General features: G+C 44.7%; 1 protein-coding gene across 2 annotated transcripts; it reads right to left on the bottom strand.

Moving 5' to 3' along the window:
- Positions 1 to 21: 21 nt before the first annotated feature.
- Positions 22 to 19,326, bottom strand: prrc2b (proline-rich coiled-coil 2B). Of its 2 annotated transcripts, none has more exons than XM_054757201.1 (31): positions 19,122 to 19,326; positions 13,039 to 13,217; positions 12,591 to 12,765; positions 12,413 to 12,515; positions 12,088 to 12,151; positions 11,855 to 11,998; positions 11,356 to 11,669; positions 11,143 to 11,267; positions 10,899 to 11,062; positions 10,286 to 10,373; positions 9,910 to 10,066; positions 9,421 to 9,751; positions 9,163 to 9,347; positions 8,889 to 9,093; positions 8,616 to 8,814; positions 6,532 to 8,532; positions 6,257 to 6,420; positions 6,064 to 6,179; positions 5,857 to 5,995; positions 5,682 to 5,758; positions 5,310 to 5,597; positions 5,105 to 5,191; positions 4,548 to 4,740; positions 4,050 to 4,147; positions 3,849 to 3,976; positions 3,536 to 3,776; positions 3,284 to 3,451; positions 3,121 to 3,197; positions 2,969 to 3,050; positions 2,647 to 2,859; positions 22 to 1,649 (listed from the first exon to the last, which is right to left on the bottom strand). In XM_054757201.1, the coding sequence occupies exons 2-31, from the start codon at positions 13,151 to 13,153 to the stop codon at positions 1,476 to 1,478; spliced, it is 6,615 nt and encodes a 2,204-aa protein (XP_054613176.1). In that variant the 5' UTR covers positions 13,154 to 13,217; positions 19,122 to 19,326; the 3' UTR covers positions 22 to 1,475. The 2 variants fall into 2 exon arrangements, with proteins under 2 accessions (XP_054613176.1, XP_054613177.1); XM_054757202.1 differs by having other exon boundaries at positions 9,421 to 9,748.
- Positions 19,327 to 20,418: the final 1,092 nt, after the last annotated feature.

Below are 20,418 nucleotides of genomic sequence, written 5' to 3'. Positions count from 1 at the left end.
AATAGAACCAACAACGGTACATTTAAGAAATCACAACTGCTTTATTTTCTTTCAATAAGCTCTTTTTTGTTCTTAAACAAGGGAAGCAATGACCAAAAGGTTTATCATCAGCTTAGGATAAATAGAATGCTGTGATCAGCCGTAGAAAGCACTGGTCCTTTTTGGGGTTGTTTTTTTTTTTTGACAAATTAAATATTATGCATCTTAAAAGTACAAAAAAGAATTAGGGCAACATTTTGGTGTAGATGACAAAGCATCAAGATGGTGTTTTTTTGCAGGAAAGGGTGAAGGGGGCACTCCCAAAAAGTCTTAACGGGTGAAAGCAAGTCCATTCAGAGAACATAGTGACTTTAAATCCTTAATAGTGCCACAATATGTAAAAATGAAAGCCCTCCCCTTTCACCGGCAAGGCTCCACTGTACATTGAAGTATGCATATACATATGTGTTTATTTATACCAGTGAAACACTGTCCCAAGATCATGTTTTTTGTAGTAGTATCATGGAGCGTTACAGTAAAGCAGACTTGTATTAACCAGCTTTGTTGCGAGTGTCCTGTTACAATACAAACAAAATAAACAGATGATTCCAACAGTTTTCACATTTTCAAAACACTATAAAAGTCCTTCATCGGTTCACGGGAACTGTGTGCTCACACGAGAAAAAAAATGTTGAATTAAGCAAGGCAAACTGCTCCCTCGTCTTATTAAGATAGTTGGACCCTGGTTGTTGCATTTATTGCTAGTGCCACCTCAGAGACCAGAAAGAAGTAACAAAGATGATCATTGGAATTGTGGGAGCCTTAAACCAAAAAGTGTTCATGGACATAAGCAAACATCCCTCAAGAGCTGATGATGAGGTACAAGAAATTTGGGGGGGGAAACACAAAACAAATCCCACCATTTTGTACAGGGAGAGAAAAGCAAGCAACAAGAGTATAAAAGCCCCCCTCAGGCCACTTTGACATGCAGTTAAGTCGATGTTCTTTGTTCCTGCTATAATAAAATTTGAATAAACTGGTGGCAAGAACATTTACCAACAAAAAAGTGCCCAGCTGTATTTGAATTGTTAAGAAAAAAAAATCTAAACAAGCCTGCTTGTCAAGGCTCAAGTCCATAATTATTATTATTCAGGAGTTTATACAGTTTGGCAAAATGGTGTGAAAAAGAAATAAATAAAGAGGACATCTGAGAAGATCTGCTTAAAAGGGTGTCTGTCTGTCTGTCTCTGCGTGTGTGTGTGTGTGTGTGTGTGTGTGTGTGTGTGTGTGTGTGTGTGTGTATTCTGTGTGAAATAAAGATGTATCCAGGTCTAAATTCATAACGGTGCCTTGCCTTCTGCTTTAGGTGGTCTCTTAAGAAGGCTCAGACATTGTGCAAGGAGCTTTTGTTGTGTGTTTGTAGGCTGGGTGGTGATTTTTTTTTTTTTTAAACATATATATTTAGATATTTGTTGTTGTCTAGGTCCTCTGTTTTACTACGCCTTGCTCTCCTCCACCTTGACCACCTGGGGTTTGATGGCTCCAGTGCGTGCTGGCTTGGCGTGCCCTGTGGAAGAGGGGAGGGGCTCCTGGAGTTTGCTGGTCATGCCCCCCCCGGGCAGTGCCTTGCCCTCGCCCACCACTTTGCGGACGTCTCGCAGGGTTTTATTCTGGGTAAATAAAAGAAGGCGGAGTTACCAAGAGTCACACATCACTGAAATAAATACAGCAGATCTAACAATTCTGTCGTGCTGGGGGTTTTCATGGTGTAAGGCACATGTGTCAAACTCGTGCAATGGAGGGCCAAGACGCTGCAGGTTTTCTCTCCAACCAGTTTCTTCAGCAGGTAATTTAATTGATGAGCTCCTTCCCTCAAACTGAAGGTGTTGATCATTAAAATCACCTGCTTTAGTGACTGGCTGGAAAGAAAACCTGCAGTGTCTCGGCCCTCCATGGCACGAGTCTGATACCCCTGGTGTAAGGTGTAGCGGCTTGACAAAAATATAGAAAACCTTGTTATTTTCTCAAACCTGTTAACTCAAAAATTATGTTTAAAAGGCAAAGTGAGAGTAAACCCTGAGGTGAGCCAAAAAAGTCTGAGGAGTATGAGTGATAGGAATGTTTCAATAAAAAGCATACATTTTGACAGTTTAGCTTTGTAAATTTTAACTTCTTTTTACAATTAAAATGCTGCCTGTACAGGGAACAAAGGTTTTTTTTTGTTTGTTTTTTTTAATGGTGGCAGTTTGACCCTGAAACTGGCCATTTCCCATTATTTCCAATGAGGGAACTGTTTCCAAACCCAAACACAAACGCCCACTGTCCCAGAATGGCTTGTTTGACCTTAAATATTGATTAGAATTTCTTCACCTATGATAAAATAATACTTCAAACATTGCATGAACATTACTGTTAGCTTTATGATGCCCTGAAGTGCATTCATTCTACATCCATTATTTCCAAAAATATTCAAAAATGTCCACCGTCAGTGTTCCTACACTGCAAACAGTGCTCATATCAATCATGCTAATCAATACATTACTACTACTATAAAGACAGTTAAAGCAGCTTTCAGACTATAAACACAACACATTTACATACACAATCAAAGCATATTAAGAAAAAGAAATGAAATCAAATTACCTATGTTTACAGTGGGTGGCTCACCTTCATGCCATCCTCGGGCCCTTTGACAAGGGCCTCGGGGGCCGAGGGAGGGGTGGGGTGGTGAGGGAGGTCGCGACCGGGATTGGAGTAAGGGGGGGAGTGGATGATGACAGGTTTGTTGACCTGCATGACTGGTCTCTGGATGGGGCTGGGGAAGGGGCCGGTGGTTGGGGGTCGCATGTGCATCACCATGCTGCCCTGAGCGGATGGGACCTGATGGCCATGGGAGGGGTGGGTTGGGGGAATGGGGTGGAATAAAAAAAGTCAATGTTAAAAAAGAATTCTACTAGAGTGAATTTTCTAACTAAACAAATAGAGGTACCTGTTGTGTATAATGAGTGGGCAAAGGTCCAACTGGGCCGCCAGTACCAGAGGGCTTCCCACTTGGGCTGGCGGAGCCAGGCCTGATGAAGAGAGGGAGTAAGGTCCTGCACCATGCACATTTAATTATGGAGATATGTGACACACACTCACCTGTAGGAGCCTCCAGACATTGGTGAATGATTGGGCTTTTCCGAGAATTGGAAAGCCTTCATTTCCAACTGTGAGCTCTAATGTCCAAAAGGAAAACATGTCAAACAAAGCTAATAGAGATTGAATCCATCTGTGACAATGGAGCAGACTCAGAGGGACTTACCTCTCGGCTACCAGGCATGACGGGTGTCTGTGAGCCAGGTGGCATCATTCGGCGTGGAGCACCGACTGACAGATTCTGGCCTTGCGGCAGCTGGATGGACTGAGGGAGGATGAGATGTTGCTGAGCGGAGCCGTAGCGCAGCTGAGAGCCAGGCAAAGGCATGGTCACCTGATGAGAGGAATCACATTGGCATTTAAATAATCATCCTGAAGTCAATTGTTACACGGAAAAGCTCTCAGTAAACTCACTGACCTGGATGAGCTGAGAATCCATCAACTGGGAGGAACCCATGCTGGGCCCCTGATTTAGCTGGCTGTCATAGACAAGCTGCTGGCTGCCATTCATCGGCTGATAGTGTGAGCCTGTCGTGGGCTTGACTATGTCTGAGTGCTGCATGCCGGGAAACGCGGAGTAGGGCCCCTTAAGAGGAGCTCCGCCAGACAACACCATGGGGCTGGCCTGCGAAAGGTTGGGGTGCATGTACACCTGCGACCTAGATGGGGAGCATCATGAGTCAGATGACAAAGCCACCAACAACAAACTACATGGAGGTAACACTCTATACCTGAACGGGGGGATAGAGTTGAACATCTCTTGGGACTGAGACACAGGTAGACCTCCTCTGAGACCCAACTGAGCCTGAGCCTGAAGAGATGTGTGTAAGGAGATGGGAATCTGCTGGGCTGCTGCCGCCTGAAAGGTGTTAGAAATAAAAAAAAACAATTCTGAATAAATACACACATGCACTGGCTGTGTGTGTACATACTTGCTGGTAGGTCTGCTGTTGAGTCATAGTGGGTGGAACTAGGCGTGGCTGGCTGGGAAAGACATGACCGTCCAGATACAGTGGGGGGATATGACTTCCTGCAGAAAAATGCAGATGTTAGCCCTGTTCAAAAGACTTGGTCAGTATTGAAGAACCCTAGTATGCAAAATGCACTTTAAAAATGTAGACAGTATTATGTCCCTGCTAAGGGTGTCACAAGATCTCCCTAGATGTAACAAGATTTCTCGTTATGTCTCGTGATAATAACTAAATTAATCACACCATAAATTAAAATGAATTTGATAATTTTGGCATCCATACACTGTCATGTGGACTCATGTCTGTTTTCCTCGTCACTCACCTGCTAACAAAAATGTCTAAACTCCAGCATCAATGCTAGATTTTGGGCAACACACTTCCATTGCACTGCTGAGACTTATTTGAAATTGTTGAAAAATACTATAATATTGGACCTTTATACAACACAGCTAGTTGTACCTTGCATGGACATAGAAGGTGCTACGGACGCCACAGGCATAGGAGGCATGGAAACCCCTCCAAAAGAACTGTAGCTGACACCGCTGGATGAGCCAACGCTGCATGGAGGTGGAGCTCCTGAGGCACCTGCACCTGGAGAGCCCTGCTCGGGAAGGGACTGGGAGTTCTCCCACGCCTTACGTGCCGATTCCATCTGAAAAAGAAACAGAGGAGTTGAGATGTGTGTGTTAAAAAGCACCAATTGCTAATATATGCTATTTCCTCCAGTCTTAATAGATCGTGTCTCAAATGAACGCCGGGTGCGTCGTCCATTTGAACAAATAAACACCACACACTTCCCCTCTTGAGGGGAAAAAAAATATATATACTGTATATTTTTACTATGAATGATAGCACTATACAGTATGTCACAGTTACCACGACATAGGCCACCTGCACAGCAGACATGGCATATGTAAAGCCAAAGATTACAGTGGAGCCAGTATGCTAAGATTTGCAGGTTTTTCCCCCAATATTTGAATACACAATGAGTTTGCATTGAGCACTAAATGTGATACCTTAAGAGTGAGGTCAGCGCTTGGAAAGGAGATGGGGTTGAGGTTGATGCCAGGCTGCAGATGATTGGACCGGAGCATGGGGATAGTCTACAAGAGGACAATTAAAAAGTCCTTGTCAATCAGCTGAAAATGATCATACTAATAAAAATCTTAAAAGCCCATGACTGATTCCAAACGTATGCTCATCATTTTGGGCATCACTCACATTGGTGGTGAGGGGATCTTGCAGCTTGTTAACAGGATTGGACACAGGCACTGGGGTGGAACCTGGTGGTAGACTAAAATCGGAGTCTTTGGCGCTGACGCCAAACTCTATTGGTGGCACAGGGAGCACCGTGTCCACGTGGAGGTCCACGCCATTCACAGGGGTGATGGGGCCACTTTCCATGCGATCAACGACCTCGGAGCCCTTGCGGTGCTTCAGGGAGCGCTCGTTTCCGATGGGCCCTGGTTTGTGCTGCTCTTTACTCTGTTCAGGGCCAGCATCAGAGTCCTGGGATGACAAGAAAGAGGCTTAACTCTGGTTTTCTCTGTGTAATTATAAGTAATATTCTGATTTGCAGTTGTCTTGTGGTACCTCAGAGTTGGGTTCGCTGCCAGTATAAGACACCTGTTTAGTCCACGAGTCTCCCCCTGAGGACTGCACTGAAAGAGCTGGGAAATAATCAACTAATTGAAACTTTATTAAACATGAGTATTACAAAAGGTGTTCTTCAAGATGCTTCTACAAATGAACTCTGCCTCTCAATTACCTGAGCTGTTAGTCTCCCAGATTTCTGTTCCCAAATTCGACGATAGAGTTTCCTCTGGTTGATCGATGCCAATGCCTCCCTGCTTCTTGGCAAAACGTGGCGGTATCTTGGATGCAACTGGCCTGTTCTTCACAGGCACCTGTAACACATTTATCAAACAATAAATACCTTGGTAATGTGTTTGGGGGAAAGATGGTTCAAACTGACAGCAACTCCTTGATCCTTCCTCCTCCTGTCATCTTCCTGTGGACGTCTTTGCTTTTTGGACAACGCATCCTGATAACTGTCCGGATTAGAAACGGGTCCTCCGGTCTCCTCCTCAACTAAAATACAGATACAACCCTAAGTCAAATCTCAACTTACATAAAAGAGGGAGAAATCAAAATGATTCAGTACTTACTTGGGTAGGCGCTGAGCTCAAATTGGGACAGAGGCTCCACAATGTCTGGTTTGATGGGTTGCGGCTTTAGCTCTTTGTCAAATTTCTTTCCTGAGGACTCACTCAGCTCCCTCTCCTCCAACTGCTCAATACTGTAGACGGGGCCTGACTCATCTGGGCTCCTGCTGGGGAAGGGACGCAAGGAAAATGTTTTTGAATTAATACAACCTTCTGGATTCAGTGCGGACTATTTCAGAGTTCTGCATTTTCTGCTGCATTTCTGGCCAAGCATTCACCTCTTACAAGACAACCCTCCATTCTGCCAGGTGTCACTCCTGTTTGAAGGAGCAGATGGGGGATTATCAGTTGCACGTATCATCTTACTCGTCTCCAGCAGTGAAGGCTCTCCTTTCCTGTTCTGCCGTTCTATCAGCGGTCGCTGGCTGGAGAAGCTTCGCTTGGAAAGCTCCCTTTTCTCGACAGAGCCCGCTTCGCTGTGGCACGAGTCCGAGGGAATGTCGCCGTGTCCCTGCGTGGGTGTGCCTCCGCGTCCACCCTGCTTCTCCCTCCAGTCACCAAAATCGCTGTTGTCTGATCCTGTCTCCCATTCCTCCGTCTGCCCATGTTGGCCGGTGCGTCCTCCAGAGTAGGGGCCGGTGGGCCAGTTGTCTTCTGCGCTGCCTTTTGGACGGGCAGGCCAGGGGTTAGCAAAGTCTCCATTTATGTACTCGTCGCTTGTCCACTGATTTGACCCGGGTTCGCGTTCTTGTTGCAGACGACGAAAGCGAGGGGGCTTGTCTTGCCGCGGTGGACGTCGCCGCCTCAACACCTGCCTGTCGGGGTTGTCGCTGTCAAAGTAGTATTCGCCTTCACGTTCCTCTGAGCCGTTTTCCATGAAGGAGCCAGCAAATTTGGGGGTGTACTTGAGTGAGTCGCGCTCAATGGGGGGTTTACGGGAATAAGCACTCTCAGCTCCAGGACCATAACCATTTTCTTGCATAGAGCCACTGCTGCCTCCAAACTGAGGACCACGACCCCTCCATGTGGAAATCTCTCTGGAGCCTCCGTAGCCTCTGCTGTAATTCCCAGCATTCAGTCTGGGAGGCAGCATGCGACCTCCGAAGCTCCTGCTCGTCTTGGCCTTTTCTCTGGAATCAGCAGCGGCCTGGTCGTCTGTGTACACCTTGTTGGATCTCCAAGAGTCCCGATCAGCTTTGCGAGCTTCTCCAGACTCAGGGTAACCATCTCCGTTTTCAGAGCCCTTCTGTCGTCGTCTCTTGGGCAGCTCCTCGTACTCAGAGGCTTCGCTTAAGGTTTCGCTAACGTTGCGCCTTCGAGGCTTGCCTCTCTGAAACTCCTCCACCTTCAGCTCCCTCGGCTGAGCTCTGCCTCTGCCTGCCCGCTGAGCAACAGCTCCGTTGTTATAAGCTCCTCTGACATTATCACAGACTCGGACACCGCGGCCTCCTCCTCGAGAATTAAACTCCCTAAAACCACGACCTCGGCCTCTTCCTGATCCCCTGACAGCACTGAAGGCCTGCTCTTCATCTATGAAGATCCAGTTGTTGCGCCGTGGCGCCTGTGGCTCTGGGTTTTCCTGAACATCTCTAGGTGGCTGGATTTTTTCAGTATCCCAGACGCTCTCCTTGGGGCAATCCTCACTCTGCTGGGTGCTAAGAGGCCGGTCCACTTTAGTGGGAGCTGGAGAGTGATGCTGCCTCTCTTCAGACTGTTTCTCCACAACAGGTGAGGCGGCACGCCTGTTGCTTACAGGTTGGTTATCTTTTTTTAAATCATACACGTTGGTAAGAACCTCCTTCTCCAGACGGTAGGGGACAGGCTTCTCTTCAGGCTCAGGTTTTGGTTTTTCATTCTCCTTGTCTTCCACTTTGAGAGCCTTGAGAACCGGTTTCTTAATTGGTCCTGTTCTGCGTGTCAAAGTGCGCCCGGTGGTCTCTGATGGTTGGATGACTCCAGCGCTAGTACAGGAACTAGACTCAGACCACTGGCTTTGAGCACTGATACTTCCCTCTCTTTTCCAGTTGTCCTTAGAGCCATCAGAGTTCTCATCAGGACTATCTTTCAGATGTCGTTCTCTTGATTCTTGTTTTGGGTATTCGCTATCTGCATGATGCTGAGTGCGGCTCTGAGCACTAAGCAGCCCCGGGTCAGGGTGTTCTCTGTCTGAGGATCGACTCTGGAAGGCATGTTGGTGGTGGAGATCATCTTGAAGGTGAGACGCTCCCTCACTAGCCTTCTCTTCATAGGAGTCCTGTTGCAAGGAAGCCATATCGCTTCTGTGGAGAGAACACAGAAAAAGATCATTACAAGAAGCCTTAATAAGATGAGAATATGAGTTATTATAATAAGAAGAACCGACCTGTCGTCAAGCTGACGGTCCTGGTTTTCATGCTGCCTCTGGTAAGGTGGAGTGAAGCTGCGCATGGGATAACCATCTTGGCTCCAGACAGGATATGGCTCAGTGGAAGGGGTTCTTCTCTCCTGATGTAGATTGGGATGGCCCTCATCAGAACCAGGACTGTTCAGGTGGTCTTGGTGCATAGTGTGTTTCATCATTCCTGTTGGAAAAATTCCAGAGGAGCTTTTGTTTGAAAGTTATTTTCCGATATGTCAGCATTGCTGTTGCACTCACCTGAAGAGGGGACAGAATTGGGATAGTAGTCGACGGGAGATCTTCCTTGGCTCACACGGGGGTCCATGAAAGGTGGCATCATCATCCAGCGGGGGTCAAACCCAAGTACGTGCGGTGGATAATAGCCTCGCTGTGTGTGGCTTGAGCCAGAGGGTGCTGGGTGGGCTGACTGCTGCCAGTGCTGCTGCAGTTTGTAGACCTGGTCCTGCGCAGTGGACAGTGGTTCTTGGTACTTGTGATTAAATTCAGTGCACCCTTGCGTTAATCAACACACCTGTTGCTGGTGCTGTGGTTGTTTCTGAAAGCGGGGTGGCACGGGTTTTAATGGACGTCCGCCGTAATCTCCAGATGGAGAGGGGGTTTCCTGGCCGTCATCCTCACTGCTGCGATAGGCAGGGAAGCTTGGCTCCTCACGGTAACTAGGACTGGGGGAGTTGTCCGAGGAGCACTCATGCACATCTGGAAGATGTTAATCCCATTATCAAAGCCATTATTATTCATATTTAAACCTTGTATAGTATTTCTTTACTACCTTTTGCACTATACTGGCAGTTGTTGTGTACTTTAACATGTTCCCTATTAGGGGACAAGGGTGCTTCTTTGCCTTCTGTATCTTTGAAGCCCTCCTCGGTCCGTGAGATCTGCCTTTCGGACTTCCCAAATTTCTCGTCCAGCTTTTTCAGTTTCTCTGCACAGGCTGCAAGCCTTTCTTCGCGGGCGCGCCGCTCTTCCTCCTCGCGACGCCTGCGGGCCCTCTCGACGGCCTCAGACAACTCAGGCGACGCGTACTTTGCCCTCGCCGGAGGCTGAGAGTGGCGCTGGTGATCCTCCTGGTCAGCCGGCAGCTCACTGTGGCTTTTCTGCTGGGATTGAAGAGGTAGAACAGAGGTATTCAAGAGTTCCATTTACATAAACCATTCATATTCTCTTCACAAAATGAACATCTCAAGAGACGTATGACTGATGGTTAGCATGACTACAAAAGGGAAAACATAATAAAAGGCGTATGGTGTGCAGTTACCTGAGTGTCTGCAGAAAGATATCTGCTGTTGGTCTTCCTAGGAGCCTCCTGGTGGTGGTAAGAATAGCTCTCTTCCGGGCTATCGTGGGTGTAAGATACCTCACCCAAACTGAGGGATGACTGGCAGTCCCGACGATTCTCCCTGTCCCACTCCGTCCTGGAAATTTAAAGACAGAACCTTGTCGATGAGAACAACATTACACACAACTGTGTGAATTATCTTTTTGCACCAATTGAATAACATGCTTGCTCGCTGTAAGGTAGCTGTTGTTTTGAAACCACACAACTAAGCCTGACTGGTGGGGATTATTTGTTGGGAGATTTGGCCATTGGTATGAAAGGGATACAGAAGAGTGGACAAAATTTGAAATCTCACCACATCTTGCTTTTGTCATTGACTGAGTGCTCTTCCTCATCATCGCTAAACTTGAGCTTCTCGCTATAGTCAACTTCTTCATGAAGTCCTGGAAAAAAAGCAACTTGTTAAGAAGTGGAGCGATGGATTTTTGGAAAAGCAGAATGAAACTATTGAGAAAACAAGGCACCGTTGTAGATGACCACAACGTATCCAACCAGACATCCTCCAATCTTTTACCGTTTTCATTTCATATGCATGAAGCAAAATAAAAATATTTATGTAATTTGGGATAAATTACACAAAAATCCATAACATGTAAAATGACAGACACACAATACTGAATAACAATGTAATTATACTCAATACATTAAACTATTATTGTAAATATGAATACACAATACATAATTGTCATATAAAAAATTAAACTCATCTTCTGCAGTGATAGATGAACGACAAAGTACCAGGAAAAAAAACAACAACTTGCTTTTCTGCAGCCAAAGTAGGGGATTAGAAATGCTTATTCACACTGCCAGATCTTTCATGTGCACAACCGGCACACTTGTTGACAAGAAAGACAGACTGTATTAAAAGAAGTCAGGCGGCAATCTAGAGAGTTTAAAGTGCTACTAACCAGCCCATCCATCCTCACAATCATTGTCGAGGTCATCCAGATCTTTCAAGTCCTCGGGGTTAATGATAGCGGGTCGCTGTGGTCGGTCACTGGGCCGACGAATGGGCTGGGAAGACAGTCGGGGCGGAGCGCGAACAAAGCGGTTCTCCCTTCTCACATCTCCACTGTAATTGAGGATGGGAAAAAAACAATTTTTTGAAAAGTGCCACAATGGCTAAATGCTGAAACACAACAATGTCCTTACTTGACAAGTTCAGGTTTAGCATAACTCTGTCTAAAAGTTGGTTTGCTGTCAAATCTGGCTGGTGCTGCTACAGTAGTTGGGACGTGGTCTGTAACTGGGGTCTCACGCGTATCTTTGGAGCACATCTGTCAACGTCAGGATGATTTGCGTTCACAGCAAAATCCATTACTCTTTTTAATAAGACTATACCTTCAAATGATAAATTGTACTTACAAACGCTGGCAACATGTCATGGTAGACAGCATTGGAGGTGTGGTGGAGCTGGTGCTGCAGGGCTGAGGGGACGGCTGCTTTGCGGACAGGCTGGGCAGGACGCAGGGAGGGCTCCTTGGAGTCGAGGCCTGGCGACTGAGTGGCCACGACACTAGATGAGGTGACGCTGGTGGCAGTGTTTGGGTGAGATGCGGCCGGAGAGGTGCCAGTTTCCCCCAAGGCAGTGAGTTTGCCCTCGGGGTCCGCTGGTGGGCCGAGGGTCAGGGATGAGGGCTGGAGATTCCTGCCGCCACCCTCCCTCCAGCTCGTCACATCTTGATATCAGAAGAGGCGCATTTTACAAACAGTATTGCATGGTTATAGATGACCCCAAAGCATCCTATAACACAACTGCAGCCCAATTTCAAAGCGGTTGCTCTACCATGTGAGGAGTATTATACAGCTTCATCAACCCTCAAAAATCTGTCAAATCTAAAAACCATGTAAAGTCATAACATACTTTGAGGGCGGAGGCTTGGTCCGGGCCCATACGACGGATCGTAGCCGCTTCTTTCCTTGCCAACCCTGTCCTGTTCTCCAGCGGCTTTCAGCGTGGGAAATTCCTCGTGAGAGAAGGGCTGAAGTCGGTTTAAGACCCTTAAACCTGGGGGTTGGTACGCAGAAAAGAAAGCATTAGTATACAAACAGTATATCCTCATCAGACTCTAGTAGTTAAAATCTGAACTGACTCACCATCTGGCTCTACTGCCTTTCCATTTAGCTGGGCCCATTGCTTTGGTCCACCTGTGTTTGTGTTCTGTGGAAATAGGTGGGGGAGGGAAAAATTAACCCCCATCTCAGACACACAAGGTTTACATATAATACTGCATTGCAGGGTTAGCTTACACTATCATGTTTTTTGTTTTTAGGTCCTAGAGCATCAAGTTAAATGGCTGGCTGAGACATGCTTTTGTCAATGGAAAAGTGTCAATAGCTTACAGAGCAGAGTAGGTACCGTGCGGTGAAAAAGAGGCTAAATCTAAGATGCAGATGATCAAATGTGAACACCACAACACACCTCCTGGTTGGCTACTGGTGGAGGCTTCTGAAGATTGGAGACAGACTTCTGTGAAGCCAGCTGCAGCTGCGACTCCGGCAGCTGTGGTATCGATGCAACAGAACTACAAAGCACAAGAAACGAATGAGCCTTGTTGGATTTCAGTCGTCCATGGTGAGATAAGAGAGGCACATCCCACCTCTTTTGATCGGGTTGTTCCGGCTTGTTTGCCCATCCTGAACCGTCTTTTGGGACAATAATCACGTTGGGATCGTTTCCTTTGTTTTCAGATTTCAAGCTCGGTAAGTGAGCGGGTGGGGGCATACGCCGGGCTGCGGCCACTTTGCCAAGACTCTGCAAGCCATGTCGTGGAACTGATGACAGTAGGAATACAGTTAGTACAGCATACTCTGGTGTGGTAACTCTGATAATGCGGTTCATTTGCTCAAGAGTGAACACAATCATCAAAGAGTGGGACGAGGCCACTTACAGAGGTGGGGCTTTATGCATATCTTTGGCTTTACAGTCAACCAGGACCAAATATGTAGGCCAAAAAAGCCCCAGTGCAGCACCAGTCAACCAACAGTCTAAAATTACACTCTGAAAAAGCTACCAATAATAGAATAATCAGAAATAATAAACCGTACCTGAGTTTTTCTGAGTTTCTATTGATTTTCCCTTGTACTTGTCAAACAGGCTGAGTGAGGAGTACTTGCTTTTCCCATCCTTGGACTTGGTTATTTGCCCCAAACGATCGGACATTGCGATGTAATGTCATCGAGTATGGAAATTTTTCTTTGCGCCTCTTCCCAGTGCTTTTCTTGTTCTACAGTGGAAACATGAAAGAAAAATATTAGGAACGTTTGGCAACGGCATTTATTTCCATGCTCCAAAACCATCCATCATGATGAAACAAGTATGGATTGGATGGACTTTTAATGTAAATGGGTCAATGACAAATACGCTTCAAAAATGTTTTGGGTTTTTTTTTAATGGATGTAATGCATATTTTAAATTTTGGGACAACGTATTTAAAACAAGTCTCAATAGTTATATAGCATTTCAATGATTTTAAATTCATTTTAAAACACATTTTTAAATTTTACCACATCAAAAAATGTCAGGTTGCACAACCAAATAATTATTAAGAAAGACATAATATTTTCCATAGACCGTAGGAGCGTAACGGTAAGCCATAATCACGGTTCATTTAATTTTCGGTACACTTCATTCTTCTCTCAAGACATGCTTCTCTTGTAGCTGAATAATTTTTAATGTGCTCACAATGTCGTTCTGATTTTTCCTTAACTTCCTTGACGGTGTGGCATCTAAAAATATTTCCATATTTGAATCGTGAGGATTTTAAATGGTATGGCATATTTAACATAAAACTTTTGCAACTGATTTCAAATTAAACAGGCTTCCGTTTGGACAACTTTATGAGCTTTTGCTCACAAATCTGCACATCATTTTTAAATAGAGGAAGGCGTTTTCTAATGAAACAACATTAGCACCGGTTGTACCACATGCCATGAAAAGTGTACTTCAAAAGATGCTCCTCAATACTTGAAAGAGCTCTACAAACTCAGCCATAAAAAGGTCAGTTGGGGTCCTGTAGATCAGGGGTCCTAAAACACCGGTCCACGGACCAGTACCGGTTTTAGTACCAGAACCATTTTTTTTTACACACTATAAAGACGTGATCTGTACCGTATTCATTTATTTACTGTATTTATTCTGATTCTCTTACTGCTCATGCTTGACTTGCTTGTTTAATGTTGTGATTAAGCGATTCATTTAAATATGACACTTTTGCACTGCTGCTGGAAATGTGAATTTCTCTTGGAGATTAATTAAATATCTGTCTCTCTCTCTCTCTCTCTATGAACGGAGTGAGCCCTTTTTCATACACACTATGTTTACATGCAGTCAATATTCGGGTTAAGGTCAATATTTTGGTTTCTGAAACATTTGGAATAACCAGTCTACGTGCGTGAAGTGAAAAAAAAAAAACGAACGGAAAGCATCATGACGAAATGCACGTCATTTCCGCTTCTTCTTCCTGTGTCCACCACGGCGGATAATGAATGCCTTGACGGCTTTTTTGCACTGGTACTGACCCATCACCAGTACTTGACCCTATTCTGTCTCACTTTCTTCATTAATGTAAGGCGAGAATGTGAAGAAATAGGAAATGGAGCCGGAGCTGTGCCATCCATATCCATGCTACATCCACCAGAGCCCCCCGGACACTTTGTATGAAGGTGCGTGCGTACAAACCCTGCTTCGCGTAACTTCTCACTTACCCTCTGATAGATTTTGCTATCGCGGTACTTTCTACCGTCTATAAAAGACATAATGTTCCCGTCTTTCACCACACTAACGAGGTAGCTTGTTTCCTCCTCGCTCCAGTGTGGGGTTTTGCGTGTCGACATTTTTTATAAGTAGTTCCTTTCGAAAACAACATGCGCAGAACAAATTAATGTTCCATTCAATCAGGACATCCCAATAGGCGCATATGTGACCCAATGCTAATATTCCGGTTATGATAGGGTTATTTGACTGCATGTGAATGTAAATGTAAACAGTCTCTGTGTCTTGGTGGGTGGAGGCGGGGCCGGCGGCATACACACACAGTGCAGATGAGTGTGACATAGTATCATAATAGTAGATTGCAATGTATTGACATGTATTTTTTATATCTTCCATTGTACTTTTCTTAAACGTAATGTTAAAATTTAATCTCGTCTCGCAGGCCCAATGTCGTGTATTGTCTCTTCTAGTGAGCTGAGTATCTTGTGACCCCACCCCCCCCACCCTTCACTTCAATTTCTGGGTCATGTGATTAATGTTAGCAACTGCTGTCTCGAGCATCGAAGGGAACCAGGACAAACGTTCCAATTCTCCCGGGATCATTCAAATGTTTTTATTTCGATTCCTTGTTTTGATGCCCACTTGGCCGACCGGGAAAAAAGCCGCGAACACCAACGAAGAAGAAGCCAGCGAGCGCCGGCGAAGAAGACACAGATAAAAAATTTGACGTAACTTCATAAATAAGAGAGGTCGGCTCAGTGCAACATTTGCAACGCAATGATATCATGCAAAGGAGAGTGCACAATCTACATGGTTAATGTTCACACGTTCATGGTGTGGAAATAACAAGAGTACCTTGTCTTTGAGGCACTATATCGGACTTCCTCTAAGCAATCAGAATCAGGGAAGTCAAACAATAAATGACATCTGTCGCATGCCACTGTAACCGAGGGGATGCCAGCGCATGTAGAAGTTCAGTGTAAATAAAAGACGAGTCAATACGGCCGTTCTGAATCACGTCTCCACGTGTCGACCGACAATGATGACAACAGTGTAGCCGTACCGGTGGGATGAAGACACGTGTGCCTTCATTGAGTTCTGCCACCTGGCGCTACTGCACATGCAACCAGCAACCAGCTTTGAGGCGCATTACCGCACCTACCATTGGCCCGATCCCGTGGCGAAAGCCGATCTTCAAAATACAGCGGATCGGCAGCAGATCCTGATCCTGAAGATCGGATCGGGACATCCCTAGTACAAAGTGAGCAGGGGATGACATGGACCAAAAAGCAGTGAAGTGCAAACGCTGGAGAAAAATGTGTCCAAAGGTAACACATCCAACCTTTTTCAACACTTGACAACGTGGCACTTCGACTCAAAATTCTACAAATATTTATAAATAGTTGAGTGGGATAATCGTAACAATTATTTTTTTATTGTTTTTTTTTATGAAAAAAAAAAGAAAAAAGGAAAAACCCATTTAAAATTTCCGCTTCTTAGCAGCAGCCCCTGTAAGAATGCATGAATCGACTTTTTCCCTCCCCAAAATCATAGCAAAGAGGGCGAGGAAGAGTTGAATTATCATCTGACAAACATCAACACTCTATCGCAAATCAGCGAGTCACTGTCACAGACTGCTACATGTGCATCACCAATAAATAAATAAATAAAATAAAAAAAATAAACTTTAGGCTTTGCAGGCTTTGCGTTTGGCATCGGCTCGTCTGCTCTGGGGGAGGGATGGTGCCTTGTTCGGTGGTCAAGTTGTGATTACATAGCAAGATGATATGGCCTGCGCTGGACAGGCCCAGCCGTAGCCATTTGTAGTTTCACTGTTCCACCACTAGGTTCTGTGTGCCCGCATGCTCAGAGTCGTGCATAAATGTATGCATTTTCCTACACACAAGTACAAGTGGATACATCCTATATCCTAAATCCTATCTCTGCAGTGGTTTGCTTGGCAAGATATCAGGAAAAGGCAGAAATGTTGACTGCTCTTTTCCAAAGTCAAAGCTGATGTGTGCGACTATCTTGTTTCGCCTGAAACACAAAAATGCTTTCACATATGACTAAGGAACGTAAAAAAGTCACATTTGAGAGGCTGAAATAAGGATATTTACAGAAATGTAACGATTGATTACCAAAATAGTTGTCTATTAATTGGATAATCGATGATTCATCGTTGCAGCGCTAATCGTGATGTTCATTTTTGCCAAAATCGTCCAGCACTGTGTCGAAAACGTACTAAAACAGTGTTGTTTACACTTACACACTAGTTTGACAGCTGCAAGGCCAGATGAAATACACACACAACCCACACACCAAGGGGTTCCAGAACTCTGGGAGGGGCCAAGTCTCGTCACACCTTAGCCCCGCTTGATGCAAACGAGGCGACTAACGTCGGTGCCTGGCTATGCTGCGACGGTTGGCAACACAGCACACGCTCGTGGTTTCAGCATATATCGAAGCCCAGTTCCGAATGCGAGGAATACACACAGGACATGACAAAATATTTCCACACAGTGGACCTCCACTTTCGTATCGCAGAGGCGGCATGAGGGAAAAAATTAATGGTTTCTAAACAGTGACTGTTTCATTCCGTTGTTTACCTAGAAACTCGTCACCGGCCCATGCTTTAGTCAAATGTGTTAACGTCATTTATTTTTCTACGAGAGGCAGACTACGCAGGTATACTCTGTGCAAATACAGTACATAACCAAGACCATTTTAATGGCACTCATTGTACAAAACATTCATGCAGTTTTGAGCAGTCATTTCCCCAAAATTTTGGTTGAGCTATGATTTACACGACCGAGGATCGTGCTCTACCATCTTCCTCAGTCCAGTAAATTCAACAATTCTAGTGGCAAAAAAGCAAAAACTAATTATTAGCCACTTGTCCCTCAGTGTTTAGACTGCACCATAGCATTGCCTCCCACACTGACCTTCATTACTGAGACGTCTCATGGTATCACTGAAGCAAGCCTCTACAGTGCAAAAGAATGATAAGCACGCAACAAAGCACCTTCCGTTATTTTGAGCCATTCTTCCCCATGCGAATAATGCAAGCGGTGCCGTACTATTTGGAATGCAACCAGAATTTTGGCGGAAAAATCACGATTGGTGGGGAGGTACAAATCAACTCCACAAGAGCGCTTCGAATTTTCTTTGCTGGGACAAAACAGAATGACGGCAGTGGCTGTGAGGAGGAGAAAAACGACGACAACCATAGAACACTTATTGTAACATAATGGTTGGGTAGTGGCTGAAGCAGTTGACGTTGACTGCTTGGTACAATATGGTTTAGTAGACAGTATGTTGTGTAAAATACTAATAACAGGAGGGCTTGACTTATTTTTTGTGACAATTTGACACTGGAACAGATTTTAATTTCTATTATTTCCGATGGGAGAATGCTTCAGAATACAAGTGTCATCAATGCTTTGTTGTCATAAGGGCACAGAAAACATTTAACTTGGAAAGCTGGACAAAAGTGTATGTGTAGTCATGTCAATTTGTAGTTACATGATTAATAGAAAAAAACACTTCTTTCCAACATCATTTTAACAACATGTAATGGCATTATGACATCACACATAGAAGCTAATGTGATGACAGCTAGTTAGTTACCTAGCTGCTGTCACACGCTGACATTTACCTTCACTTTTAACCAGATCTCCATTAGAAAACGCTAAACTCAAATAGGTAGCAAGTGGAAAATGATGCACTTCTATCAAACTACCAAAATAGCAGGTTGAAGGTCTCCTAGTGACGCCGTGGCTAAATGCTAGCGCGAATGACCTGAAGCATTATGACTATACAAACAAACCGCAATAAACACACCCAAATCGGAAATGTATTGTAATCCAAAAAGGTGGAAAAACATCCAAATGTTCACCATTTTTCTTTACTGGACCAAATTAGGCAATGAGACGTGCGCCGTTAGTCGAGGCTATGCTAGCTTGGCGGCTAATGGAAAATAGCTATGTAAACATTCAAGCACTGCTGCTGTTGTACTGTAAACACAATTTAGCTAGTTATCACACATATTTAAATAACACCTTAAAACACATCAAACAAACAAAATAAACCAGTAAGCTTCATAGTTATGCAATTTGTTAAGAAAGTCGCAGGGGAAAGGAATGCCCTATGAACGTACAAGCTTGACGGGCCGAGGATATTCCGAACACCCCTTGTTTGTGTTTGCTACTAATATATTCAATAGTCACAAGAAATTGTATGTTTGGAACCCCCAAGAGTGAGTCAACAACATTCCCAGTTGGGCTTTCGGAATGGGGGCGAAGGCAGCCATAACCAACAAGGCGATTAAAAATGGCTGCTGCCAAAAGAACAAAGCAACAATAAAACCGAGCAAGCAGGGGGAAGACGGGCACCGCCGACGACATCCATAACTCACCGTTTCAATGTGTGCGTGTGCCTTCTGATCAACGGCAAGGGTTAATGTCCGTGAAATGTCGTCGACTGGAAGGATGGATGGGGATTGTGAAGCCCAATCTTCATCGGTTCGACCGATCAGAGAGCTGTTGCTGGGATATTACCCGGCCTGAGAATGAAGGGAGCCAGTGAGAAGGCTGCCTCTGCTGCGATCTCTGCGTCTGACGTCATCAGGCGACGTCAAAGGGGTGGTATGATTAGCGTCACCTGCTGGTTGACTTAAGTAATACAAGGGAATACACCAGAGGGAAAAGAGCAGCCTGCTAAAACATTGTAATCAAGTAAAAGTAGTTACTTTTCAGAAATGTTGCAAGTACACATCTAACAAATTAAAAAGTAACCCATTTAAAGAGTAAAATCTGTGTCTAGTGTACTGCAATAAATAAAAGTAAGATTAACTTAATTAATTAGTAGTGCCAGTGCAAATATGGTGATTTTTGCACTGAATCTACTATTCACTACTCCTCTCCTCTCATCATTAAAAAAAGTCTTAATTTTTTTTTTCTACTCAATACTCGCAGCTGTATTTACAGTAGCTGCATGAGGCAAAACCATTGTGAGGACATGTAACGTCCACTAGAGGGAGACATTGCTACATCTTATCTCTATTGTTGGTAGAGCTAAGAGGTAAATGCATAGTTTGCAATTTCAGTAAGCGTACAGGTACATTTCAATAGGGGTGCACAAAATCTCGCGAGATTAAAACGTGACAAAAAGATGTCTCCTGGGCACTCGGCCTGGGACAATAATAAATAAATGAGTTCAAACAATAAATGAAAATAAATTTGATCATTTTTCCGGCCTCTGTATATTGCCACGTGCATGCGCATCTGTTTTCCTCATCTCCCGCCTCCAAACAGGCAGACCTTTCGTCTGTCATACAGTCTCTTTGTCTCGGTGGGTGGAGGCGGGGCCGCAAGCATACACACAGAGTGCAGAAGTGTGACGTAGTAGAAATTAAATGAGTAGATTGCAGTATGTTGTCATATATTTGTCCTATTTCTTTATTGTACTTTTTTTCAAAGTCATGTTGTTACATGTAATGTTTTGGACAGATTTTCTGCAGAGCGAGACGTCACACGTCTGACTTCCTTACGCCCCAGTGCAGTTTCTGTTCTCAAAGTGTGGATTCAGTGTTTCCTGTCAAGAGTGTCTGCATGTGGCAACCGACAGGAAACCTCAGTTGTTGCATCAGCGCATGAATGTTTCCAGCATAAAATACAACAGCAGCCCTCAAGGTTTGTGTAAAGCGCACTGGC

Source organism: Dunckerocampus dactyliophorus, chromosome 17 (genome assembly GCF_027744805.1).
Source record: "Dunckerocampus dactyliophorus isolate RoL2022-P2 chromosome 17, RoL_Ddac_1.1, whole genome shotgun sequence".
NCBI lineage: Eukaryota > Metazoa > Chordata > Actinopteri > Syngnathiformes > Syngnathidae > Dunckerocampus > Dunckerocampus dactyliophorus.
This window is presented reverse-complemented; position numbering and strand designations above follow the sequence as displayed.

What these genes read in the sequence shown, in the direction of transcription:
- prrc2b (XM_054757201.1), bottom strand. Translation starts at nt 13,153, where the DNA reads ATGTCCGATCGTTTGGGGCAAATAACCAAGTCCAAGGATGGGAAAAGC. An exon ending in GAACAACCCGATCAAAAGAG is followed by an intron (nt 12,516 to 12,590) that starts GTGGGATGTGCC and finishes TGTGCTTTGTAG; the next exon opens with TTCTGTTGCATCGATACCAC. An exon ending in ACCAAGCCTCCGCCCTCAAA is followed by an intron (nt 11,670 to 11,854) that starts GTATGTTATGAC and finishes TCTGATATCAAG; the next exon opens with ATGTGACGAGCTGGAGGGAG.